This window comes from Cupressus sempervirens, chromosome 5 (assembly GCF_028749045.1).
Source record: "Cupressus sempervirens isolate cs-2001-9-10 chromosome 5, ASM2874904v1, whole genome shotgun sequence".
Classification (NCBI taxonomy): Eukaryota; Viridiplantae; Streptophyta; class Pinopsida; order Cupressales; family Cupressaceae; genus Cupressus; species Cupressus sempervirens.
Genome location: NC_143122.1, coordinates 315,421,003 through 315,446,603, shown reverse-complemented (window position 1 = coordinate 315,446,603; position 25,601 = coordinate 315,421,003). Strand labels below are relative to the sequence as shown.

Here is a 25,601-nt window from a genome sequence, read left to right as displayed (position 1 = left end):
CACTATTAGGGTCTTAACATAAGCAATCTGAAATTTATTCCAAATGAGATGTTTATCACTAGCTACACAACATCAACCACCAGAATCGCTTCTTGCTATTGGCATAATAAAAATCCATTTTATTCGTGCCATGTATTGGATTTCTTCTGCTCATAAAATTCAATAAGGCTTATTTAATACAATGGTTGATCATGAGTAGCACCATCTAAACATATTGGTCAGATTGCATCTTTAGAGACTGAATTATATTCGTCTCCACTTCTACTTGTTAGATAACTGAGAAGGGGAGTGAATCAGTTATCCTCAAGTCCTTAATACACTTTTCAACAACTTAACAATTTCACCTTTCAATAACAAGCTCGGTAACAGATCAAAACTTCACACTTGTAACTTATTCAATCTTTGCCAGTAAACTGTTAGCTTATATACTAAGTATCAGAGTTAGTTGTAAACCTCATTAACTTCATATACCGAGTTGCAGCATGAAATAAACATGCAACACAATCGACATCCACACATTTTGACACAAGTATTTTAACGTGGAAACCTTGTAAAGTGAAAAACCGCCTAGGAACCAACCTGGTTAAAGGTTACATACACATTGTTAATGTGACCATGTTAGGGGATTTGCACCAAAGATCATCTAGACCTTATCATTCCTCAATTTGAGTGGTCTGCTCTAAAGGGCTTACAAACATTCAAAGGAATGTCACCTTAAAAGGATTTACAAATAAGAATGTTAAATCCACTCGGTTAAGATATTTTCTGCTACAATTGTTAGAGAGTAATAATGAAGTGATCTGATAAGTAATGCAACTACCTTTGTTGTTTTAGATCTCCAGTTCGCAAATTCTTTCTCTTCTTTTCTTCCTCTTTCTTCCTTCTGGCTGGTCCACTCACATACACATCAACTTCGCACTTCACTTGCTAGATTTCACAACATTGCTCTGCTCGGTGTCACCTTCTAACTTCTTAACAAATGACTTAATCAGCAACAATGAACATCTTGTTCATCCCTTAAATAGACAACTTATTGTCGTTTCACCAAATTCTCCAACATTTTGCCGCTTAATTACAAACATCCGATTATCATCCAGCTCGGATACATTGAGTCTAGAGGCTTGGGTATCACGCTTTCACCTTGAACTTTGAGCTTCATTATCTAATCAATAAATCTCCATCATACGATCTTCTTTGAATTTCTCCAACCGTAGATCTCATAACAAATTTCATCCTTTCCTTAGAAATTTCTCAAACAATCCATATTTTTATCAAACATCGGCCTTCAATTCAATCTTCTCAAAATTGTTCATTTTTTTCCTTGCTCAATTAATACTACACTCGCTCGGTCAATACTAAGCTCGGTTAACACTGTTATTGCTTAGTTAATACTAATCATTCTTAACTCACTTTCCATATGCTCGGTGACTACTGTGATAGCTCGGTGACCATTAGACCTTCATTTACTGACCTCACTGACTAGCACAGTGCAACTTACTGTTTCTTTGTCTTTCCACTTCATGACTTCTTTCCTTCTTTGTCAACCATCATATCTTGCTTATACATGATCTCAACACTTAACAAATCATGTAAAACAATCAAATCAACATTATACTATCAAAGTCTAACTCATCAAATGCCCATTGAAATCCTCATATTTATCAATACTTTCTTCCATTCCATCTTTACAAATCCTCTTCATCAATCGACACTACATCCGTCAAATGATTTGGCACCTTAATGAATTAGCATAATGTCTTACCTACTTAGGCTTGCCATCAAAGACAACATAACAACTGATATGACTCCTTTACATTTAGTGTCTCCCTTATCTACAGTATTATCAGTTGGGGCTAAATGAGATGTTTATCGCTAGCTGCACAGCATCAACCACCAGAATCGTTTCTTGCTATTGGCATGATAAAAATGGATTTTATCAGTGCCATGTATTGGATTTCTTCTGCTCATAAAACTCAATAAGGCTTATTTAATACAATGGTTGATCATGAGCAGCATCATCTAAATACATTGGGCAGATTGCATCTTCAGAGACTGAATTCTATTTGTATCGACTTCTACTTCCCTTATATCTCCTTTTGCTTACCTCAAATGTCCTTACAGAATTTATTAACGATGCTGCAATGATGTATGATTTATTCAGTAGGATCTCCAAGATGAATTGTGATTAGGTGATATCCCTTGTTCCCTTCATGATTCAACAATGTATAGTGCTCTGAATTCCATTACTTCCAACGAAGTTTCGGACTAGACATCCAGCTTTGAAGAGCTCATATCAAAGATGGCATTCATTTGAAAAGGGTTATAAGAAAAAATTGAAATAGTTAAGCAAAACACAGCTTCAATATTTCATCTGCAAATGTATAGAGCTCAGGCACAGGCCTTTAAAAGCATAAAACAGAAACAGGTGGAACCCAGAAGGTGCAACCAGGTGCTGTCACAATAATATCTGATAAGAAGTCTCAATGTAGTGACTTAACTGTGTGTAAACTGTAAAATAGATGCTCTTAATGATCTGATTGGTTCTTCTGAGATTAATAACACTAGTATAATAATATGGACCATCCCCATCTGCTTTGTCTCCCATTCACCAATCCAGTTAAATTAACACCTCCAACAGGGTGTTCAATGCTTTGCTATGCCTCTCCTTCCCCTCTAATCCATCGGCAGATATCAATCCTTCCAAAATTGAACAGAATTCCTCTGTCCAACACCTGACCTTGGATGTTAGGGGAGTTCCTAGAGGAAGTCCTTTACTTCCACCTAGGATGTCCTAGCCTCACCTCCCTGATCTTGGATCCCCATCAAGCATTATCATATCTTTCACAGTGAGCAATAATCACTCAAATGATTCCTCCATTCGAGACACAGGCAAATATATTTGATGATCTTCCAATCTTCATTAGGACACGCTTTTGGACCTCTTATTTGCCCTCCATTGCTATTTGTTAGTGGAAAAGTGTTTAATTTTATCTTAGTACTTTTATTATTTACTTGGTTCATTCTTCCTAGAATGTTCTATTGTCAAATGATGTATCCTACAGTCCCATTGGCCTACATTTTGTCATCTCTGGACATTAATATAATTTATTTCTGCCCCTTGACCAATATACTCGCTCTAAAATTTATAAACCTGCTGAATTCCGAGATTGAATGAAAAACTATGAATTTCAACCTAATACTAGCCACGCTGCACCAACTTCAACATTCTAACTTTTAGGATTAGTCCAGCCATATTGCTCTTGCTACCATCAAGGATACTCTGAGTGATTTGCTCAAAGTCCATGAGTTTAAATAACCCCACAAAATTAATACCCATCATCACTTCAGCTTGCTTATAGGGAACCTTTAAGCCCTAAAAGATAACCAGACACACATCTCCAACTATGTCACACAGTAAATGAGAGTCGTTCCATGCTTAGGTTTTTCTATCAGGCCCATTTAAAATTCAAAATGGATTTCATTGAGAGTCACTCAATACTTAGAAGATTTGAAAAGACAATGCTGCCAGACCTCATTCAATTCTGCACAATTTCAGGAATGGTAAAGCCGATGCCATGAAAAATGATCAAATTTATGAAGGCATCAGTCAATCTGATGCCTGGCTGGATCAAGGAGGGGGCACAATGGAAGAAGCTATCAGCTGGCCTTTGAATGCAGAGGATCATGCAAGCCCCCAATCTAATATTGGGAAAGATCAACACCACAGCAATCAGAGACTCGGATACTAAAAGCAAGATCTGCTCTGCTCTTTTTCTTGTGCCCTTCTAATACTATTGTACTTCTCTTTACCTCTGTTTAGAAATTGCTGATAAATTTTATAGTTAGTGGTCTTTAAAAGCACTCTTATGTATCATTCGTGTTTAGACTATACACTCTGAAATGGAACTTGTAATCTTTTTTCTCCTACTATAATACATTTCTCTATCAAATAATAGATGGTTTGCGTTTCCACCTATTTTCCCGCAAAACCTCTCCAATTGAAATGGTCATATTTTTCAACCTTCCCTTAAGCTAGTTGTACTTTCCCAATCCCAAATTCATTGTTTTCTATTCTTTCTATAAAAACACTTTTGAATCACATGGAATATGAACCATTTGAATATCCTAAAAACACTGGTAACTTTGTGTAAAAGAATTGAAACCAACTTTTAGTGGCAAACCTTATTTTAAGACACCGCTTAAGGAAAAAAAAGTTTTGATGTGTCTACAGATGTGAGCAAATACATCTAGATATCAATGCCAAACCATAAAATGTGAAAACAACGAAACAAAAAAAGATTTAAAAATAAACAGATTAAAATTCCAGGCAAGTATTCTTCTTTTGGCAGATTTTGAGTGCAAAGATTGCAGTTCTTACAGCAGACGAAGGAGATGGCCAACAGTGTATTGCAGCACCCGCATGCACAGCATCAACAGAAGCTGTTGTGAAAGGAAGCCTTGAAATGTCTGCCCTAACAAGGGCAAGGTTCCTGAGGGAACAAATCAATTCTGAAAATAATGCAATAGTCTTCATTTTCCGAGCTGTAAGAAGGCAAACATAGCTAGAATGAGCACAAGAATTAGTTTTAAAATGGCATACCCTTTGACCAGATCTTTATCTCCTTTAATAAACTCATAACACTGACGCAGCATATTTTCTGAAAAGTCTAGGGCAACTACCCCCGAGTAAATCCCACACTTAGCAAATCGCCTAGAAAATAGGCCACTTCCACAACTCGCATCCACAAGTAAGCCACCAGCAGCCGGTTCAAAATACTTTTGTGCCATTTTGAACTGCACCAAAAAGAAAAAGAATATTCAATCAGATGGTAGAAGGAGAATGAGGTACCAAGATTCTTTATAAAAAAAATAAAAAATCAAACAATCAACAGGTGGTAATTGTACCTCTTCATCTGGACCTGGAAAGCCACTAGTTGCAAATCGCTGACGCCAGCCTCTCTCATACACAAATGATACAATTGGACTCCTGCATATAAAAACATTATAAACACATAAGCTAGTGCAGATCAATAAACATCTAAAGATTTTAGCTGAAATATCAAAACTTTATGAAGAAAATGAAAAGGTGTCAGTATGTTACATCCCAATTTTTGACCTAGCTTGAAATATAGCCGTTGAGGTTTGTATGATGTCAGTTGGCAGTTTTATTTGATATAATCTGGCGAAATGGTAAGATGGTTGTTATGATTTCAAGTGAAGAGGACATGTTAGTTGATCGTTGATTGTAAATTCATGGAATTAAGATGAAAGGTTAATTGCTATGGTTATTTAAGATTAAATAATTTATAATCTAATTACGTAGGAATTCCTTGTAGGGAGCATGTTGAAGGGGTGGAAGCATTGTCAGAAAAGAATTTGGCAGGGCATCACCATCACTAGGCAGACGGATAAAAGATCTAGCGATCTGAAAGAGAATTACATCTGCAGGATTCGCAGGAGTTATTTAATAATTTAATTAAAATAATTGAGTTTAAATATAAAACGTATCTTAAAGGATTTTAATTTATCCTTCGTTATATTATTTTTTTTAATAAATATTTAATTACGTGCTTTTAAATATAAAATGATTTGGCACTATTATAATTTAAAAATTAATAAAGTAATGTTGCCTAGAAGACTTTTATGATGTTCGAATTTAAATAACATTTCAATTATTATAATTTCCGAATTATAACTTTCCAACTCTTTGCTTTTCATATTCCTTGCTTTTTAATGGTAATACTTGGCGGGGAGATGGATTTAATCATTTGATAATTTGAATTGTGTAATTATTTTTCAAAGTTTATTTTCCTTTTAAAAGTTTTTGATTTGAGTGGAATTCATATAGTTTCTTGCAATGGTGAGAAGCCTTAGAGTTGGGCACTTTATAATTAATTTATTAGACTCCCATAGACGTTTTCAATAGATGAGATCTTTTTCTTCAATCTTTAAAAACGATTACCGCCGGAACCAAGAGGGGGGAGCTCAAGAGATTGAATTCATGTTAGCCAAACCTCCCTATTATATTTGCCGTGGGTAATAATTCAGAAAAACAAGACTTATTCAAGTGCAGGGCTTTCATATCATATATAGAAATCACCTCGCAGAGCCAGGCCTGCAATTTAGTGAATCCCGGGTGTGGGAGAATGGCTTGCCGTCACTTGTCTACTTGCTTTCAATCCCTGAAGGCCGTGTTGAAACCAAAGCAAAGGTATGTTTGCATTTTCATCTACTGGATTAGTATAAATGACTCGGGTTGGATTTTGTTTAGTTGGACTTTACCTTGTTTGAGTGATGTCAGTGTTTATATGGATTTTTTTTAAATCGGGCTTCACCGCGTACAGATTTGTTGTGCGATGCATGAAATTGTGTTATTCATTTTATATGGGGTTTCCACCGTTGAATATATATTATCAAGAATTTTCTCTCTTTTTTCAAAGAGCAAGTTACTAGTTCAATTAAAATGCTCTACGGATTGTGTTATTAATTGAGGTTTTCTTGATTGAATGAGATCATAGATCTTATTGCGTTTTGAAAGGGCTTCGTCATTGACAAATTGGATTCACATTGTTTGGGTTGGTTTTCATCAGTTTATGAATATGCTTTCTCCGTTGTTCAATGTGATTTATCTCGATTAAATACATGGAGTATTTAATATGTAAACCGTTCTTTCAACCATCCATATCTCATTTTTTCATTAAAATAAAATAAATATAAAATAAAGAGGTCATTTAGGTAAATGAAGTATCTTTTAAAAGCTTCAAGTAGATTGAAGCAAATCTTTCTACGAGATTCAACTGAACCTTTTTAAAAGAGAGGAGATCTTGATATGATATTTTCTTTTAAGAGTAATCAGTTATGACTAATTTAATTACTCTAAACATTCCGATTTGGGATCTTAAAGAACATAGTTATGTAAACACAGAATGTGAGATGATGGATGTTGTAATCATCTTGAATACTTGATAGAGTCGTGTGCTCCAAAAATTCCGATTATCTGGAACTCACTCGGCTGTGTAGCCAAGAAGATGGGTGATAAGGTGTGAGAAGGAATCATCAATAATATGAACCAGTATCAGTTATGACATTTCAATATTTATCCTTTACTATGAATTAAATAATAGCTCATGCAAGTTTCCTGTTATGGTGATCTCCTGCTGCCAAGTTCCATGGCATGTTATATATATCATGATGCCCAGTGGATGGTAAAATGATCCCTGTCAATTCCGGGTAGGGAGGGCCTTTCTCATTAGAGATCATGTGGGGATATTGTGGTCCAAGGTTGGGTGGTAAAGCCCCTGGCAATGTTTCACCTCTCTCAAGATATGCGTCAAACAAAGATAAGCCATGAAATCAATTGTTTATCGGAAACAGGTATTATCATTTTTGTTTATGAGAAGGTAAGATTAAATTGAGGTATTTTATTGTTATCATCATTTTACTTCATATAAATGAATATTGAATATAAGTAATTATCTAATCTTGAGAAATTGTCATAGATAAGCAATCGGAAGGAAAAGAAATCCGAAGCCCTAATTGATTGCGTGACAGCTGGAACCTTAATTGATATGGTGGTACTAGAAGCCCTAATTGAATCCGTGGTATCGAAAACCCTACTTGAATCCGTGGTTGCGGAAGCCCTAAATTGAATCCGTGGTTGCGGAAGCCCTAAATTGAATCCGTGGTCACGAAAGCCCTAAGTGGTAAAGTAGTACCAGAAGCCCTAAATAAATCGATGGTAATTGATGCCCTAATTGGTAAGATGATATGTGATGCCCTAATTTAAGTTATATTGATATTTAGTGGTATTCATCAAACGATTTTTGAGTTAGCAGTCAATTTGAGAAATTGTTATAGTATATTTGTGGACTAACCCGGTGGTTGTAGAAGCATACTTAGATGAATTTCAGTTTCAGTTTTTTCCGAAGTATGTGATTTCAATTTCTGAAGTAATTTCATTTAAAGGTATTTCAAGTATTTAGTTAAGAAATTTTGTTTAACTGACTTTAACGGTAATCTTCTTCACATGAACATGAATGATGTAACTACCTTCTTATGAAGTCGAAGTTAAAACTGTATTCTATGCTTATCATAGAAGTTAAAATTTGACCCGAGAAAACCAGTTGTTACACAGTATGAATTAGCATGTTTTGGGGCACCACAATACAAAATATCCAGGATCAAACTCAAGAGGGCTTACAGACACAAAAATATTTAAAATATGAGCAAAACCATCAGAAAAAAAATTCAATATCAACTCGGGTTTCATAGCTCCCTTGGTCCAATGCAAAGGAATATTCATACATTGACAAAAAACATGTCCATGCCACAACCTGCAGCTTGCAAGTGAAAACACAGCCCCTCAGTGCATGTCTCTTCCAATGAAAGGTAGCACAGCCAATTAACATTTTAAAATGATGACCTTCATATCAAAAGAAATCTGAATAACAAAAGGTCTGCATCAAAAACATTTTCTAATCTTGAGAATTTTTTTTCTGGTAAAAATTAATGTTAGCTGCCTTGGATGATTTCACTGATTAAGGAACATTAACTATATGGTTATACAGACGTAATATAACCTATTTTACAGGTGCCTATATGTTTTGAATGTAGACTAGGTGTTCCAATGGTGATTTTCTCTACATTTGGAAGTGAGTTGAATCCAATATGTTTGAGCCTTCTATGCCATACTTCATTAGAATTTGTGACTTCATGGCTGAGGGCTTGCTTTTGAATCTTGCACAGTTTATATAGGGTCCCATCTCTAGTCCCTATGGTGATAGCATTTTTTAGATTGGTATTTTTAGGCCAGTACAAAACCTTGTCTTCATTGAAGGTGACTTGAAACCCTTCATCAGCAAGTCCAGAGATTGATACTAGATTTCTTTTTATGCCCGATACAAAAAGAACATCTTTCAATTTTAGTGTAACCCCAGTCCTTAGTTGTATAGAACAGGCCCCAATTCCTTTTACTGGATAGGTTGAGTTGTCTCCAATGGTGACTCCTTCAGTGAGATAATTTCCAAAGATTTCAAACTTATTTCTGAATCCTGTTATACGTCGGGAAGCACCACTATCTATTATCCATACATTTTCATTTGATTTCATCTCACTTGATAGGGCTGAGTAGAATAACAGATTTTCATCCATTTTTCGTTTCGGCTAAAGAAGCTAGGATTTTATCCCTTTCAAGCAATTTCTGAAGGTATGTCCGAATTTCTCACACTTATAACATTTAACTTTGGAGAAGTCATTTCTTTTGTAATTACTATTCCCTTTCTTTTTGTCGTATTTCTTTCCTTTGAATTTTCTCTTTTTCCCTTTGTTGTTAGAGACTGGGAAAAGAGCTTGATTTTCTCCCTCTTGATTTGAAATGATCCCTCTAGAAATTAGTCTAGATTCTTCTGACGTGCAATCATTTTTCAATTGATCAAAAGCTGGTATTGAAAGTCTGCTGACGACCTGAATAAATGCTTCCCAAGATATCAGTAATCCTCTAAGTGCTATTATGGATAGTTCTTGGTCTTCTACTTTGCTTCCAATAGAAGATAGATGATTTTTTATTTCGGAAATTTTTCCAAAGTAGGAAGAGATTGTTTCTCCTTTGTTCATTTTTGTATTCATCAGTTGATTTTTTAATGTAATCAATCTACTTGAGTTGTTGATTTCAAATGTATCCTTAATTGTTTTGAATACTTCGAATGCCTTTTTGAGATTTGAGATGGATGGAAGAATATGATCTTTCACTGGATCAACAATGATTTTTCTGGCTTTGTTATTTCATCTTTCCCAATTGGCTTTTTCTGGCTCATCTTCAGGTATCGAAATATCAGATTCAATGAAGGATTCTAGTTCCAGTTCTTCAAGAATTGTAATAATTCGAATTTTCGAAGAGAAGAAATTTTTTGTTCCTTCAATCTTGTCCTCTACTCTAACATGATTTGACATATTGTTGCTTTTGTTTCAAGATTAAATTTGAAAGTCTCTCTACCAATCTGGCTCTAATACCATGTAAAGTTTGTTAGATCTTGATTGGAGGAGACTAAACAAATATAATTTCTGCTTGAGATTACTTTGATCTTGGAGAAAACTTGAGTTTCTATTCGAATCCTTGATTTCTTCCTTTTGTGTGAATCTGAACATAATTACTATCAATGTCTATGAGAATATTTCCTGAATATATGAATCTAATATATCTTTGATGTATGAGTAGTTGTATTCTGATGTAAATCTGGGATAGATATTACCACTTTTAATTGATATGATCTGCAGATTGAAATGGGCAAGTATATATATGTTGAAACATAATCACGTAGGGGCATGACCCTACGTGATCATGCCTCAATATATACATAATTGCACTGTATCAAAACTAACCGCAAGATAACCAATATTAATCAGTGAGTAACACGACATAATAAATGATTACTTAATCGGTCTATGAACTAATGCAGGGACACCCGATACTCAATCAGTGTGAGTCAAGGTAACAACACGCGATGCTAAATCGGTGTGAGATAACAAAGGTTTGACGAATTAATACAAACACATAAGATACGAATACCTTATATTATATGAGAATGATAATTCATGAGAAACCGGTATAAGTTTAAGATAGGTTATATATATAGATAGATAAATAGATACCATTTAGATGTTTCAAATTCACTAAGAAGCTAACATTCTTAACGAGTCACTTTTCAAAAATTGTTAAGCAAAAAGGGACCCACGCTTAGTATTCCAAATGGAAAAGCACCATATGGAATGGCACCTAGCGAACATTAACACCTTACTTCCTAAAATGATCGCGCAGCTTGTCTTTTTTAAGGTGTGATTTCCCTTACATTTTGTCCTTATTCGTTCCTTGTCATTTTGTCCACCAAAACTTGCAAATGTATGAACTAGTCATGCTAAACAAGTAACAACAGCTTGCATCATGAATAGGGATTGCACCAACGTAAGATCTCCTACGTCAATGAAAGTATTTTCTTCCAATTAAATACTTACTCCAAGATCAAAGAAGCTTCATGCCAAGAAATAAATGACACAACCAAGGCTATAGAGAGCTTATGCATGAAGATGACAAATATATCAGTGCAAAGTAACAAAATGTAGCAGCCAAAATGTGAAGAATATCTATGTTTTCTCTCAATATTAATCTTTCAAATATCAAGAATGACAATGCCTGCTTAAGCATCCAAAATCCACATATTATGTAATATAATCAAGCCTCCTACAAATTTGTCTATGAAAGATACTTTCAAAATTTATTGAACCAAGGAGTGAAAAAACTGTGATAACTCTAAGGTATCTCCAACATATACCAGCTAGGGTAGATCTTTCACCAGCAAAACTAGTGTTCTCCAAGAGGAAGTTCATCATTAAGAAGGTTTTCTTCTCATCGGAGAGAAATATCAGAAAATAATAGTCAGCATATCCAAATATGCTCCAAAAGTGCCCTTTAAATTATTAGTATTTGCATTTTTTAATTTGACTTTGAATTAACCTTATGTCTCCTTGGGTGCCCAAAACAAAGTCACTTTATTCGTATTTTAAATCAACATCCTATAACTCCCTAGGCACCAATATTAAGTTACTTTATAAATCATTTTATTAGAGTTTAGCTTTGATATTTTAACGTTGTTTGAAATAGCATCCTTAAACGCCTTCAGCCGACATGATATTATTAATTTATGCAGTCACCAACCACCTAGGAATAGTTGTCCTACCAACTGGCCTAATCAAATGTCCTAATCTGACACTTACTATAAATAGGACGTACAGACAAGTTGCTTGAAATCACTCTAGAAAGTGTCATTCATCTCCATTTATCCATCTGAACTCATTCGTGACATCAAACTACTCATTCCTTATTCAAATCTATAGGTATACATACTATATTATAATACATACCTACAAGCTAAAATTTCATTATTTACTTTATCTAGTATTCTCAAACACTTAAATGATATATCAAACTTAATTTTATTAATCATTGATGTATTCTAATTTATAAATATTCGAGTACTTAGTTTTTTTAATAAGAATATTACATTTATAAACATAGTTTTTTTAATAAGAATATTACATTTATAAACATATGTAAATATAATTAAACTTGTTCATATATCTAATCAATCTAATATTTATATATAGACAATTTCATATATGTTTATACATAATAAAAATTGGCTATACCTATCTTATAGTTGCAATTTATATATTTATATATATTAGCATAACTATTAAGTATAATTAATGTTTGTTAGATATATATACAGTTTATTTTATTATACTTATAAACATATGTACTTAGCTTCTTCATTAGTATAGAATTTTAGATAATCTGTTTGTTTTTAAATACTTTGATAAGCTCTACACAAATCTTTTAGCCCCCCTTTTTATGTTTAGTTTTAAAAAAATTATTATTTTTATTTACAATTAGATTTTATATTTTTTCTTTTTTTCTCCTCCTACTTTGGGTTCTGCATGCAACCTCTCTGCTCTCCCCCTTCCTCCACTCTTTTTTTAGTTAGTCTAGGCCTGCAACTAACCATATTCTTCTCCTTATGCACTCTTTCATCCTCGCAATGGATCATAGAATGTGATCCAAAATGTTGATGTAAAAACTATCACACAATCAAATACAGAAATAATTTAAGTAAACAATATAGATTGTGGAAATCTAATATCAAGAATATTCATGTATTTTTTTTGTTCTAAAGAAATATATCAAATATGCAAGTGCATGTTTTCTCTCATTGTTGTTGTTAGTTATGTTATGCATGTCTATTGTTTTAAGTGTTTTGGACTGTGTTAACTGTTACAACCCTGCGATACCAGTCTTGGGGATATTTGTTGAGAATTCATCAAGAAATCTGATCATTATTAATTGATTCAGCATCCTAGAGTCAGGCACCAAGGTTTTTAATTGTTGTGTTCATTTGTGAATAGGTTTGACACCAATTTCAGATGCATATATTCCAAACCTAGCTGCACCTGTCAGAAAGTAAAACATTACCCTATTGGAGAACCATAAGGATTATTAATATATGCAAACTCTAACACACACACTCCTTTGGACTATGTAATCAAGAAATTTAGGATTGTTGTGCCACATTTGTTGGGGTAATATCTGAGTCCAGATCAGCTGCATTTTGATATATTTTAGTGAGTTCTTGGTTGTTGTTTCTGATCTAGTTATTAAAGAAAATAGTACTCATTGTATCTGTTGCAATTTTATTTTAGTTTATAATCATTTCCAGCAATTCTAGTTTATATATATTTGTAATCTTAAGTGTCATTCACTGCTAGAAGGACAGAATTTAGAGCTGATGTTTGGAAGGCTATGCCACCAAAACAATAAATATTTTTTGTATAAACCGGATGGTCCCTGCTAAAAAGGATAGAGTTTAGAGCTGATGTTTGGAAGGCTATGCCACCAAAACAATAAATAATTGTTGTATAAACTGGATGTCCCCCGCCACTTAGAACAGATTTGTTCAACTCTAGATAGCAATGCAGCCATGAGATTACTTTATCTATCTCATTTCCAGCATTTGTATTGTGATGTGTTTCATCCAGTATTTGTTAAAAGTTTTTAAAAAATAGTTTAAAACATTAATGAAACCAAGCAGTTATTCAGTCCGTTGGAACCCTAAATTTTTGAAAATGTGTTTTCATGACTCTACAAATTCCCCTTCTATAGTCCATTAAGAGTTTTATTAATTTACCCATAATAAAACAATTTACCTTCCATGCTAGTCATCTCCTAGTCCGTCTGTTCAAGCACTTAGAAATCCCTAAAAAATATTAAAAATACACAAATATTGAAATGGCAGGAAATTCAATATAAAATAGTCCCCTCTGATATATCTAACAATTCATTCTTGTGTTTCATAGAAGCCAATGTTCACATAACCGTTAAAAGGTGATATCTCATAGTTGGCAGTCAATCTCTAAAGCCTCTACCTTTACTATACTAAAAAGATCATATAAATGAAGCTCATATGGTTGTTGGAAGGCAGAGATAGCTATATAAAGGATAAATTTATACAGAAAAAGCATTAACCAATGTGAACATTTGAGACTTTAAAAAGCAGAATTATTTGTATAAACAATACACTCTTAAATAGAGTTTACAAAAGCTATAAAAAGCATTAAGTAAAAAAGAAACGTTGTTTAAATAAAGACATCTAAAACTAGAACTGATTAAGAGGTTGTAGAAGAACGAGCTAAATATAGTAAGAACCTAGGAACTAAAAATATTCTAATAACATTGTTGTAGCATTCAACATCTTAAAAAAATGGAAGTAGCTACATTGAAAACCAACCTTCCACCAAAAAGATGGATATCAAGGTTACACAGAAAGTAACTTCTTTGAGATGCAGATGAAAGTATTGATATCCGCATAGCATTGATGATGTAACAATGTCAAAGGTTGTCTCAACAAAAGGTTAGCTACATTAAAAATCATATATCGAGGAAGTGTGTGGGCATCTCTTTGAAAGATGGGTGAGTGTGTTAATGTTAATAATAGATATAACATCATAGACCTAATAAGGTAAGCAAGGGTCTCATCAAAAGCTAATTTCACACTGAAAGGCAAGATGTCAAGGATACATGTAGGTGAATCTCTTTAAAATACGTTGATATCAATATAGCATTGGATACTTAAAAAAAGGGAAGCGACATTTGATTGAGTGGTAAAGTTATATTGAAAGGGTTGATATCGAAGAAACCTATCCATTGTTTCATCAAAAAAGGGTATTTGAGGGAACATGTGTTTCATTCAGCCATGTAAAGGGTTCCAACAAATTGAAAGATAAATCGAAATGAGAGTGTCAATAAGGCTTGGCACTGTTTTATTGAAAATGATACTAATCGATGAAACATTGTGATCTAAGGAGGTAAGGTGAGTTTCAACAAAACAAGATGTTACATCAATGAGAGGATTATCGAAGGGACTTTCAACTGTTCAGCCGATACAGATTATTGATACCATATGAGCCCTGACATATGTAAACGCTTTTCACCAAGGCACGACTAAGGCTTCTACAATGAAAAGAGAGCATGAGATTGCCACCAAAAGAAGAGATGATCATAAATATAGTTTGGTACTTTTGTTAGGTTTTGCCCAAAAACAAAGATAAACAGCAATAAGGAAAACCAAATCAGATACAAGAGACGCACAAAATTATCTTGGGAAAACCCTTCAAGATGAAGGGAAAAACCCAGCCGCACAACCCAAAATATCACTTTTATTGATAATAAATGTTCAAGTGCACAATGTCTTTCGCTTGATGTGATATATATAACATAAAGGGAGACTCTTCACATTCCAACCGAAGGTCTCATAACTCTTTATTTTCAAATACAACTCTTCATATTTCCATGCCTTAATGCATATCGAATGACACATGCCTTTATATTCAATATTACAATTTTATAATAAATATCCTCTTCAACCGAAGGTGGCCATAAAGATAATAACACCCATATTTCTAGAAGATCTCTATCGCAGCTACAATTTCCAACACTCCCTCTTAGCCAAAGAGATATCTTTAGCTAAGAAGTTACACAAGGCTGCAACAAAAGATGTCAGTGATGAAACATAGATCCAAAACATAATTCATAGAATCACTCAACATGAAAACCGTGCAAGAACCATAACCTGCTTTCATCACAAACTCACTCAACGTGATTTTGTAATGGAATCTCTCAACATGACACTAAGAGAACAATTTATACATTGTTAATAATCATGGAATCACTCAACATGATAGACATGTAACAATTACTCATAATCATGGAATCACTCAACATGATAGTTGGAAATATTTATTCATAACTAATAATCATGGAATCACTCAACATAAAAAAAAAACCTTAAAAAATCACATCCAACTTTCATCACGGACTCACTCAACGTAATACTATCATGGAATCTCTCAACATGACAAGTTAGTAAGGTTTACAACTAACATTTTATCACGGACTCACTCAACATGATACAATTGTGGACTCTCTCAACATGACTTCCAACTCCCATCACGAATTCTCTCAACATGATGACATCTTGGACTCTCTCTACATGATGCTCACTCATGAATCTCTCATAAGTGAAAGAGTTATTTGGTTGTCCTTACAATCTTAATTATTTCACATAAACAAGAATCCATAATCAACAAGAAATCACAGCTAAGACTCGTTTCAACAAGAGTCAAAAATTCAACCATATGAACAAAACTTAACAACATATATAAGAATAGTGGGGATTCCATAATGACTCCCTCTCAATCAAGATAGCAAATGAAAGCCTCCCTCTGAAGTTAAAACATATTCCTTTGAGGCAACATCCCATCGTATCCTGAAAAGCCTCCAAGTGAAATTTGTCGGAAAACTCCTAAGGACTTAGCTTCATCAAGGAAAAATACATATATATGATCATAACAATAAGAGTGTGATAATATCCTCCCTCTAAAGAAACAACAGTACTCCTTTTATTATTCGCATATATGCTAAAGAGATTACATAGTGCTTCCAATGATGATTACAACCATTTCGAACGGTGTACATATACCTTCCCGAAGGGGTGACTGAACCGTCGCGCCCATTCGGATATAATTAATTCTACTCATCCGCTACATAATAATTGCCGACTACATGCTAATCTACCCATAGGCTATTTTATAACTTTACCAACAACATCATCCCCCCCAAAAAGAAAAGTCGTCTTCAGACGACAATTACAAAATATCCATCCGTGCCACTTTCTCTACTTCCAACTCCTAGGTACACTGAGAAAAGTGTCGTTGTACTGCCTTCAACTGGATGATCAGCTCTTCCCGAGCTCTCTATGCATCCACCAAGACAGCTTCACGTCCACCACCTACTCCAAATGCCTCAAAGCATATCACCCCTCTCGAAAGGCTTGCTCTGTCGTTCTCTCCACCTCTGGTACACAGACACTCCATGCCTGTAGCAGCTCTACGTCTCATCAACTGGTCATACTTCCCACGACTGATAACTGAAGTGACTGGAGGAGCAGTGCCCCTGTGGGGTCCTGGGGCAGCACCCTAAAGTGCGCTCCCTGTCGCAATATAGGGCAGGGTCAAGGGGCAACGCGCCCACCGCCAAGACCAAATTAGCACTCTCAAAGCCACACAAGATTCCATGGAATACACCATTTTTGTGATTTTCTTCTGATCCCACACTCTTTCTGGCAACTGCTTATGTTTTACTACCTGTTTATGTCTTCCCTTGGGCATCATGCGTTATTCATTTTGAATATTTTTTATTTGTTGTCGTCTTTTTTTCTTTTTTTCTTTTTTTCTTTTTTTGCTCCTTCTCTTATGACTGCTTCCTTCTGCTGATCTGTGATGGTATTATTTGCAGAGGCCACACAGATAATACTTGTGGGTGCCTACTCCCTCCTCTTCGATCACTCGGAAGATGTCTCCAAAACCCAAACCACAATAGCTCTCCCAAGACGATGACCTCGGCTTGTGCATGCTCGTATAGTGGTAGTGCCTTTCATCTCCTGTCTTGCATGACTGTACAGCGGCAATGTCTGTGAAGAGATTTTTATGATTGAAGATCTCCTAATATCAATCGTCCGTACGATATGGATGCCAGAGACTTGCGTGATTCATTTGCTATCCATATGGTTCCAATGTTATAAACTCCTTATCTTGTACCGTACAGAGGTTCCTAATGTCCGTATGGTTTTATTTTGAGCTTCTTGTGTGATTTTGCACTCACCCGTACGGTGTGTCCCTATTGCCTTCGATTTTCGTACAATGTACGATCTCCTTCATCCACTTCAAACTAATCTCCATAATGCATAATCAAGTCGTACAGTGTCGTCATTGTGCAAGGGTGCGTACGGTGTTTATAGACTATTCGCTTGTGAAATTGCCATACAGTGGGGCAATAAGAAGATCGTACGGTAAAACTCCTCCTCTGATTATGTTTACTGTACGGTTACGATGGGAGCACTTAAAAGGCCATATGGTGGTCATTGGCTTGATGTCGTACGGTGTCTATCAGATGATCTTACATTGCCGTACGATGGAGGCATTGGTAGCGTATAACATGCCCATGATGTCATACGGTCACTTAATAACTTCTTTTTCTTTTTTCTTTTTCAATTTTTTTCTTTTTTTTTTAAAAAAAAATCAATTGTTCGTCAATGGGGGACTATTCCCTTTATGATAGATTTTTAACTTTGACCCATTTACCGTATCCGATACTTCCTTTCCGTTGAGCATCCATAACTTCATCACCTCGTTATCACCAACTTCTCGTATCTTGTATGGTCCTACCCCTTTGACTCTGAACTTTCTAGGTTTGATTTCATTCCACCCGTTATCCTTCAACACTAATTGGCCCAGTTGAAACTTATTTAATTTTAGGTGTTTATCATGCCATGTTTTGCGCCTGTTCTGTGTCACCTTCATGGCCCATTGTGCCTGCAATCGCTGCTCATTAAGTTTATTTAAGTTACATGATCTCTCCCATTAGGTTTTCCATATCGCCCAATTTGTTCCTGAAACTCGGTACCATGAATTCCGTCGGCTGCCACTCCTTGCCATCAATAATTGTATTCTTGATTTTAAAACCTTCACTCTATACTACTGAAGTTTTTATCAAGACTTCCTCTTTGTCTCATATGCAAACCGTACAATGTGTTTTCCTTGCTGTCGGCACCTTTCTATTAATTTCATGGTTCGACGTAACATTTTATTTCTACGTGGTCTGTTTATTGTGTACCGTACAATGGAATATTTCTTTTTTCTGGGTTCGTACTATATGTTCTTCCCTTCAACTTCAATCCTAACCGCCAATCCTTCTTCTGCTTCTCTGTATTCCTTCGAACATTCATTTCCCTCTTCTTTCTCACCTTCATCGACCCTTAACATATTACAGCTTGGAAAGAGCTCGTAATCCTCTATCTGCCAATGGAAAAGGCCATTCAATAAGTCTAGGTAATCCTCATTCGACCCTCCTTCCAGTCTCAATACTCCCTCTTCATTAGGTTTCATTCTCTTCTTCCCCTCGTCATCCCCTCCACCTTCGCCTTCGGAATCCGACGACGCTGCCTCCTCACCTACCATTTGTGTGTACATGTCAATTATGAATCTTCTGCCTCCTTGCTCCATTGATAGGGTATTCTTCTTCCAGCATGCTTAACCCTTGCTTGCATGAGCCATCCTCGGCCCAAAATGGCGTCATATCCTCTCCTCTTCAGCGGGATGACGACAAAATCGAGTAGGAACGATTGTGTTCCAATAGTCAGTGGTTGTGCCATCAGGACCCTAAGAGGTTTAATGCCGTGTTGGTCCGCCATTAGTAATTGGAACATAGGTGGCCACAACATCGACTGTCCCAACTTCTTCCAGGTATCTTCTGGTAGGACGTTTACCCCTGAACCTCCGTCCACAATTGTGTCTGAAAGGACCGTTCCTAATATACCCATCTCGACAACCGTCGGATGTCGTCTAGATGTGAGGGCTAACAGCATTAGGTCTGCTGCACTTTCTCCGCTTTCCCTTTCCCTTCCATGTTCTCCTAGTATTTTAGCAGTCAGAGCGATGTTCATGAGTGTCGATCAAACTTGAGGCATTGTGAGGATCAAATCATTTAACTTGACTGGTATTTCAGTTTGTAATATCTGTCTTATGATGTTTTGTTCTGCGCAGTTCCTCGTTGAGGTACCGGTGGTGTCCTTCAATTGTGATTTCTTTGCCTGTGTTGCTTTCTCAATTTCCACCCGCGCTTCTTCCAATCTCTTCTTTTCTTCCGTCGGGTCAGGGTACAGTTTTGCTTGTTTACGGGTGATTGCCAAGACTTCTTTGTCTGTGCCGATGCTAATCAAATTCACTCCTGATTTCAAGCACTTGGCATCTTCATGGTCTCCAGGACCACACCATCTGCATAACAACTTTAGTGCATTCGTTGATATACAATTCTGTGCAAAGTGGCTCCACAAATTGCATGCTCGACATTGAACCATCGGGCGGCCGTTCACATCGTACTGAATTCGGCTGCGGCCCCCATTATTATTGTTGGTATTGTTGTTTTGCCCTCTTCTATTATTTCTGTAGCCGCCCGAAGTAGCACCGTCATTGCTAGTGTTTCCGCTCCCTCCTGACGCGGAAGCCTCCTGTGTCAAGAGCACTTGTTGATGCCCTCTTGTTTTCACATTGAAGGGACATTCTTTTGTGGAATGTCTCATAATCTGACAGATATCACAAAATTGGTTTTCCGGACAAGACCCCTTCGTGTGACTTTCTGTATTGCATTCTGTACACGATAGCTCGTTTCCCTTTCTCTTTCTGCATATTCTTGAATTCCTTCATCATTCTAATCATATCCTTCTGGAGAGCTCGAACCTTCTTACTGTCATTTTCGTCACCACTGCTATCTCCTTCCGAAGATGCGTCATCTGAGTCGGATGAGCTACTTTTCTTCTTTTTCATTTTCTATTCACTTTCTAAGTCCATCGCCCAATTGTATGCTTCGGTGTATGATGATGGCAACACAATCTTCATTTTCTTCCTTAACTCCAAGCGTAGTCCTTTAATGAACCATCTCTTTTTCAACCCATCTGTCGGCTTACTTTCCATTTTATTTATTAATTCTTTTAGTTTTTTGGCATATACACGGACTGTTTCATTTTTCTCTTACTTTGTGGTGTAGATTTCTGCTATGATCTCATTGTCATCTCGCAGCAATTGAAACTCAGCAATAAACTCCTTTTTAACTGCTGCCCAAGAAGTGAATTTTTGGGAATCGGCATCGGCAAACCAATCAATTGCTACACCCCTTAGAGTTCTTGGAAACTGTCAGACCCATTCATTTGTGTCGGTTACACCATTTGTCGTCCAAATTGTTTCGCATGTCTTATAGTGTCTGATTGGATCGGCCGTTCCATCACCATCAAACTTTGGCAATTTTTCCTTTGGTCCAGCCATTACTATTCGAGTTAGAGGTACTTGTTGTGTGCCTGCGTTGTTTTGCACACCTGCATTGTTCTGCACACCCACGCTGTTCTAAACACCCGCGCTGTTTCGGACAGTCATCTTATTTTCAACAGTTGCGTTACTTGGTGAAAAAGGGTTTTCCTCAAGCAAAGTTGTCCGTTCTGAAAGTGTATTGCGGACGAAGAGTTCACTCCACGCTCTTGCTCCCTCGGCACTCCAAGCTATGCAAGTTAACTCCCTTTCGTCTAGATTCTCTTCCCTTGGCGTATACAGCTTAAGAAATTCCTCCCTTGTTTCTTCCACCAAATCCAACCACTGTCGAGTCTCTTCTAACAATTCCTTTGTGCTTCGGTGTCCGTCGGCAATCTGCTGAAACCTCCGTTTGCACTCGGCTTGTTGTGCCAAAATTAAAATTTCTTGTACGGTGCATATTCCATCTTTTTCCTTTATCTTATTTCTATCTTTGTTAAGATGATTTGGCATTAGTCTTCATTCCTCTGCCTTTGTTCCAGGTCCATTGGGCAACGTCGCCAAATGTTTACCGTAGGGGGTAACTAGTTTAATGCATACAGACAATAGACAAGAACATGTAACACAGCAGTACTCCTCTTATTATTCGCATATATGTCGAAGAGATTACATAGTGCTTCCAATGATGATTACAAGCATTTCGGATGGTGTACATATACCTTCCCAAAGGGGTGACTCAACCATCACGCCCATTCAGATATAATTAATTCTACTCGTCGGCTACATAATAATTACCGACTACATGCTAATCTACTTGTCGGCTATTTTATAACTTTACCGACAACAACATCACAAAAATTTCAAGGAACAAATTTTACAATCAAGTGTTGTCTCATTTTCTTGCACAAGTGTCTTGGATGAATCTAATTGCTCCATTGTAAACTATAGTCCTACACATTTGACATTTGTCATTGATTTCTTTGGTTCGACAACTTGTAGTACTAATTATGTACGTGAGAGTGGAATTTTGGGCAAGACAATGGTAGTTGCTTTGCAAGTTTTGTTGTCACCTCTGTTCAAGGCATTTCTTAATGGGTCTGCTCTTGTGACACCGAAAGCTGAGGTCGGAACAATGAATGAGGTATAGAAGTTTGTGCCAAAAAATAACAATTGCTCTAACGGTGGCTGTGACATTGGGCAATAGCATCAGTAAAAAAAAAATTCCATTTCTTCTCATTATAGTTTTTAGATAACAATTATTGTTTAAGGGGTAAATGAAGTGAAACTTAAAGTTCTCATGTATGCATGATCATTAGGAGTACTCTCTTCTTCTTGTAGTTGTGAATGGAGTTTCATACTTTTAGTATCATGTTAGTTTAAGATAGTAACACCTGCAAATTTCAGTTTAGGCAAAAAGCCATTAATCAAATTCTTTTTAATTACTTACTGGAGAGGACTTAGGTTATAGCATTGCATGAAATGTGTCGGTTTCATAGTTATATAGAAAGGAATCTGAACCTCAACAGACTGAGATGGAGTATTGTTCTTCTGAAAATCTTCATAATTTCCTTGTTACTTTAATCTTCCTTATCAATCTACAACATTATGGTGACATAGCACCATAACTGTGAATTCCTAGCAACCTATATTTTTATTCTGTTGAGACTCTTGAAGTAGCCATCAGTTATGATTTCATTAGTGTAATTTTTGTGCATATATAAACCATGTTTTGTAACTGTCAACACCAATCAATCTTGAACGCCTCTTCAACTGAAGAAAGTCATCGTCAATTTGAGAGAAAATTTTTGGAATGTGTTTTGAAGTAGAGTTGTTATTCTGTGCTATTGGTGAGCCAGATGAAGAAACATGCAGAGGATATTGGTTTGTGCTAATTATTCAAGATTGAAGATCAATTTTTTGCGTGCATGCTGAGATTAGATTTCAAAGAGATAAGTAATTACATCACTAGGAATAATATTTTCTTTGTGCATTAGGCTCTATATATCTCTTAGTGATAAATTGATATTGATCTCTCTTCATTGCCGGATGCATCAATGAAATGATAAGAGATTCATGATCATGAGAATTTTGCTTACAATCATGGGACTGAATTGACGATATAGAAAACTCAGAGGAAGTATCTTCAGCTTCAGAGTGTAAAGTTTCTGCAAATTCCTTGGACTGAATATAGATTAAATTATGCCCTCTCTATTTTCTTCTAACTTGTTGTGAGTAATTTCAGATTATTGCCTTTACCTGGATTAGAAATGTAAATCAGAATTCTGTGTTTTACTTCTGCAATTCGTATGAAGGCAGTAATGACTAAGGAGCAGACTTATATTGATCTTGTGTGTCCTTAGACTTCATCCTTACCCTCTATAAGTATAGGAGTCAAGGGACATGTCTTTAGAAAAGACATGTCTTCCAAAATTATTTGCCTAATCCTCTAGAAGTCAGCGACTTTCTAAGGATGATTAAGTTTAATCACAAACATACACAATTAAGTTTAGTTTAGTCTTAAACAACCATCCTAAGGATAGGCGCCGATCTTATAAAGGAAACAATGCAAACAACTTAGTCCTATATTTATCATGCCATCTTAGATAGAATTGATCTGTTCTCAGATCAGTATGCTTTAACAAGTTACAGAATTAACACTCCCTCTTAACTTGATAATCATACTCAGAGATATCATATCTAGCAACATCAATAAAGATGAACAAGCAAGATTTGATACTCTATATCTATCTGAATCTCCTTAGCATGTGGTATCATAGAACACATGATACAATGTCATATTACTAAGCCTGTAGTATGACAAATCACTGATACTAGTGATAACAGTATTGCAAAGAATACAATGTACAGGATAAATCTGAAGAGTATTTTAATTTCTTCATTTATCCAAATTGTGACTCATAGATACTAGTATTTCTATGTCACAACATGATTCTAAGTTTAAGACCTACCAGAATATAGGATAAACCTGAAGAATAATAACATTCTTCCTTTATCCAAATTATGACTCATTGACATAGCAATGTCAATATCACAATATGATCTTGAACTCATCTACATCGTACAATAGAACTCTACTGTTTAGCACATTATCTAAGAGATTGTCATCTCTCATAATGTCTTATATGCAAGTGTTCATTATCTCAGAGATCGTCACCTCTTAAATAATGAATACAAATGATGGAGCCCATAATAGTCAATAGCCTGACAAATAAAATTATTTTATTAATAATTTAAAGAATACAAATGGATCACAATTCAACTATACCAAGTCTTCTCCTGAAGTGGTCTATCTTTACTCTAGATAGAGGTTTGGTGAGTATGTTTGCTATCTGATCTGCAGTGCAAATATATTCTAATTTTACAGAATTCCTGTCTACCATATCTCTTACATAATGATAAGAAATTCCAATATGTTTGGACCTGTCATGAAACACTGGATTCACTGAAAGCTTGATGGAACTCTGATTATCACAATGAATAATCGTAGGATTCATGGCTTGCCCAAATAATCCCACAAGTAACTTCCTTAGCCAAACTGCTTCTCGAGAGGCCAATGCTGCTGCAATGCATTCGGCTTTTGTGGAGCTTTGAGCTACTGAAGATTGTTTTCTGCATATCCAAGATATCATTGCTGATCCTAAACTGAAACAACATCTTGAAGTACTTTTCCTGTCTTTAACACTTCCACCCCAATCTGAGTCAAGCAAATCCATGTAAATCTAAGCCAACCTTCTCGTATTTGAGTCCAAAATTAAGAGTGCCTTGTAAGTATCTCATGTGTTTAACTGCAACTAGCTATATCTCCTTTGGCTCGCACATAAACTAGCTTAAGGCATTAACAGCATAGCAAATATCAAGCCTTGTATTTACTAAGTACATAAAGGACCCAATCATCCATCTGTAGAGAGTAGAATCTATGGAAGGTGATTCTGCAGCTACTTCTTTAAGTTTGTGTAGATTAGTCTCCATTGTAGAAGACGTAGATTTGCAATTCCACATTCCAAATCTCTTCAAAATGTCTGAGTATACTTCCATTGAGTAAGTATGATACTGTCATAATTTTGCCGTACTTCCAACCCTAGGAAGTAATGAAGAAGTCTCAAGTCTTTCATCTTGAATTCTCTAACTAGATCTTTCTTGCACTGATCTATAAGATGATCATCACCTATTATTAATAAATCATCAACATACAGTATCAAAATTACCATATCATCTTTATCTCTTTTATAATATAAACTTGGATCGGCTTCATTCTTGGAGAATCTTAAGCCGATGAGATACTTATCAATTCTTTCATACCAAGCCCTTGGAACCTGATTAAGCCCATAGAGAGCTTTCTTGAGCCTGCACACAAAAATATTAGGATCATGGGTTTCAAATCCTTCAGGTTGCTCCAGATATACTTCTTCTGTAATCTTTCTATTTAGAAATGTTGTTTTTACATCCATCTAGTGTACTTTCCATCCCTTTGATACGGCAATTGCTAAGACTGCTCTTACTAAGGTATATCTAGCAATAGGAGCAAAGGTTTCTTCATAATCAATCCCTTCTTTCTGAGAAAATCCTCTGGCTACAAATCTAGCTTTATACTTCTCAATGCTACCGTCAACAACATGCTTTAT

General features: G+C 35.8%; 1 protein-coding gene across 1 annotated transcript in view; it reads right to left on the bottom strand.

Moving 5' to 3' along the window:
* Positions 1-25,601, bottom strand: part of LOC149555911 (putative methyltransferase At2g41040, chloroplastic) — a 63,942-nt gene that overhangs the window by 17,765 nt on the left and 20,576 nt on the right. The window contains exons 4-6 of the mRNA XM_089830008.1: positions 4,906-4,987; positions 4,601-4,794; positions 4,379-4,490 (exon numbers count right to left, since the gene is read on the bottom strand). Of these exons, the coding sequence (XP_089686134.1) occupies positions 4,379-4,490; positions 4,601-4,794; positions 4,906-4,987 (388 nt within the window). The remainder of the gene's footprint in view (positions 1-4,378; positions 4,491-4,600; positions 4,795-4,905; positions 4,988-25,601) is intronic.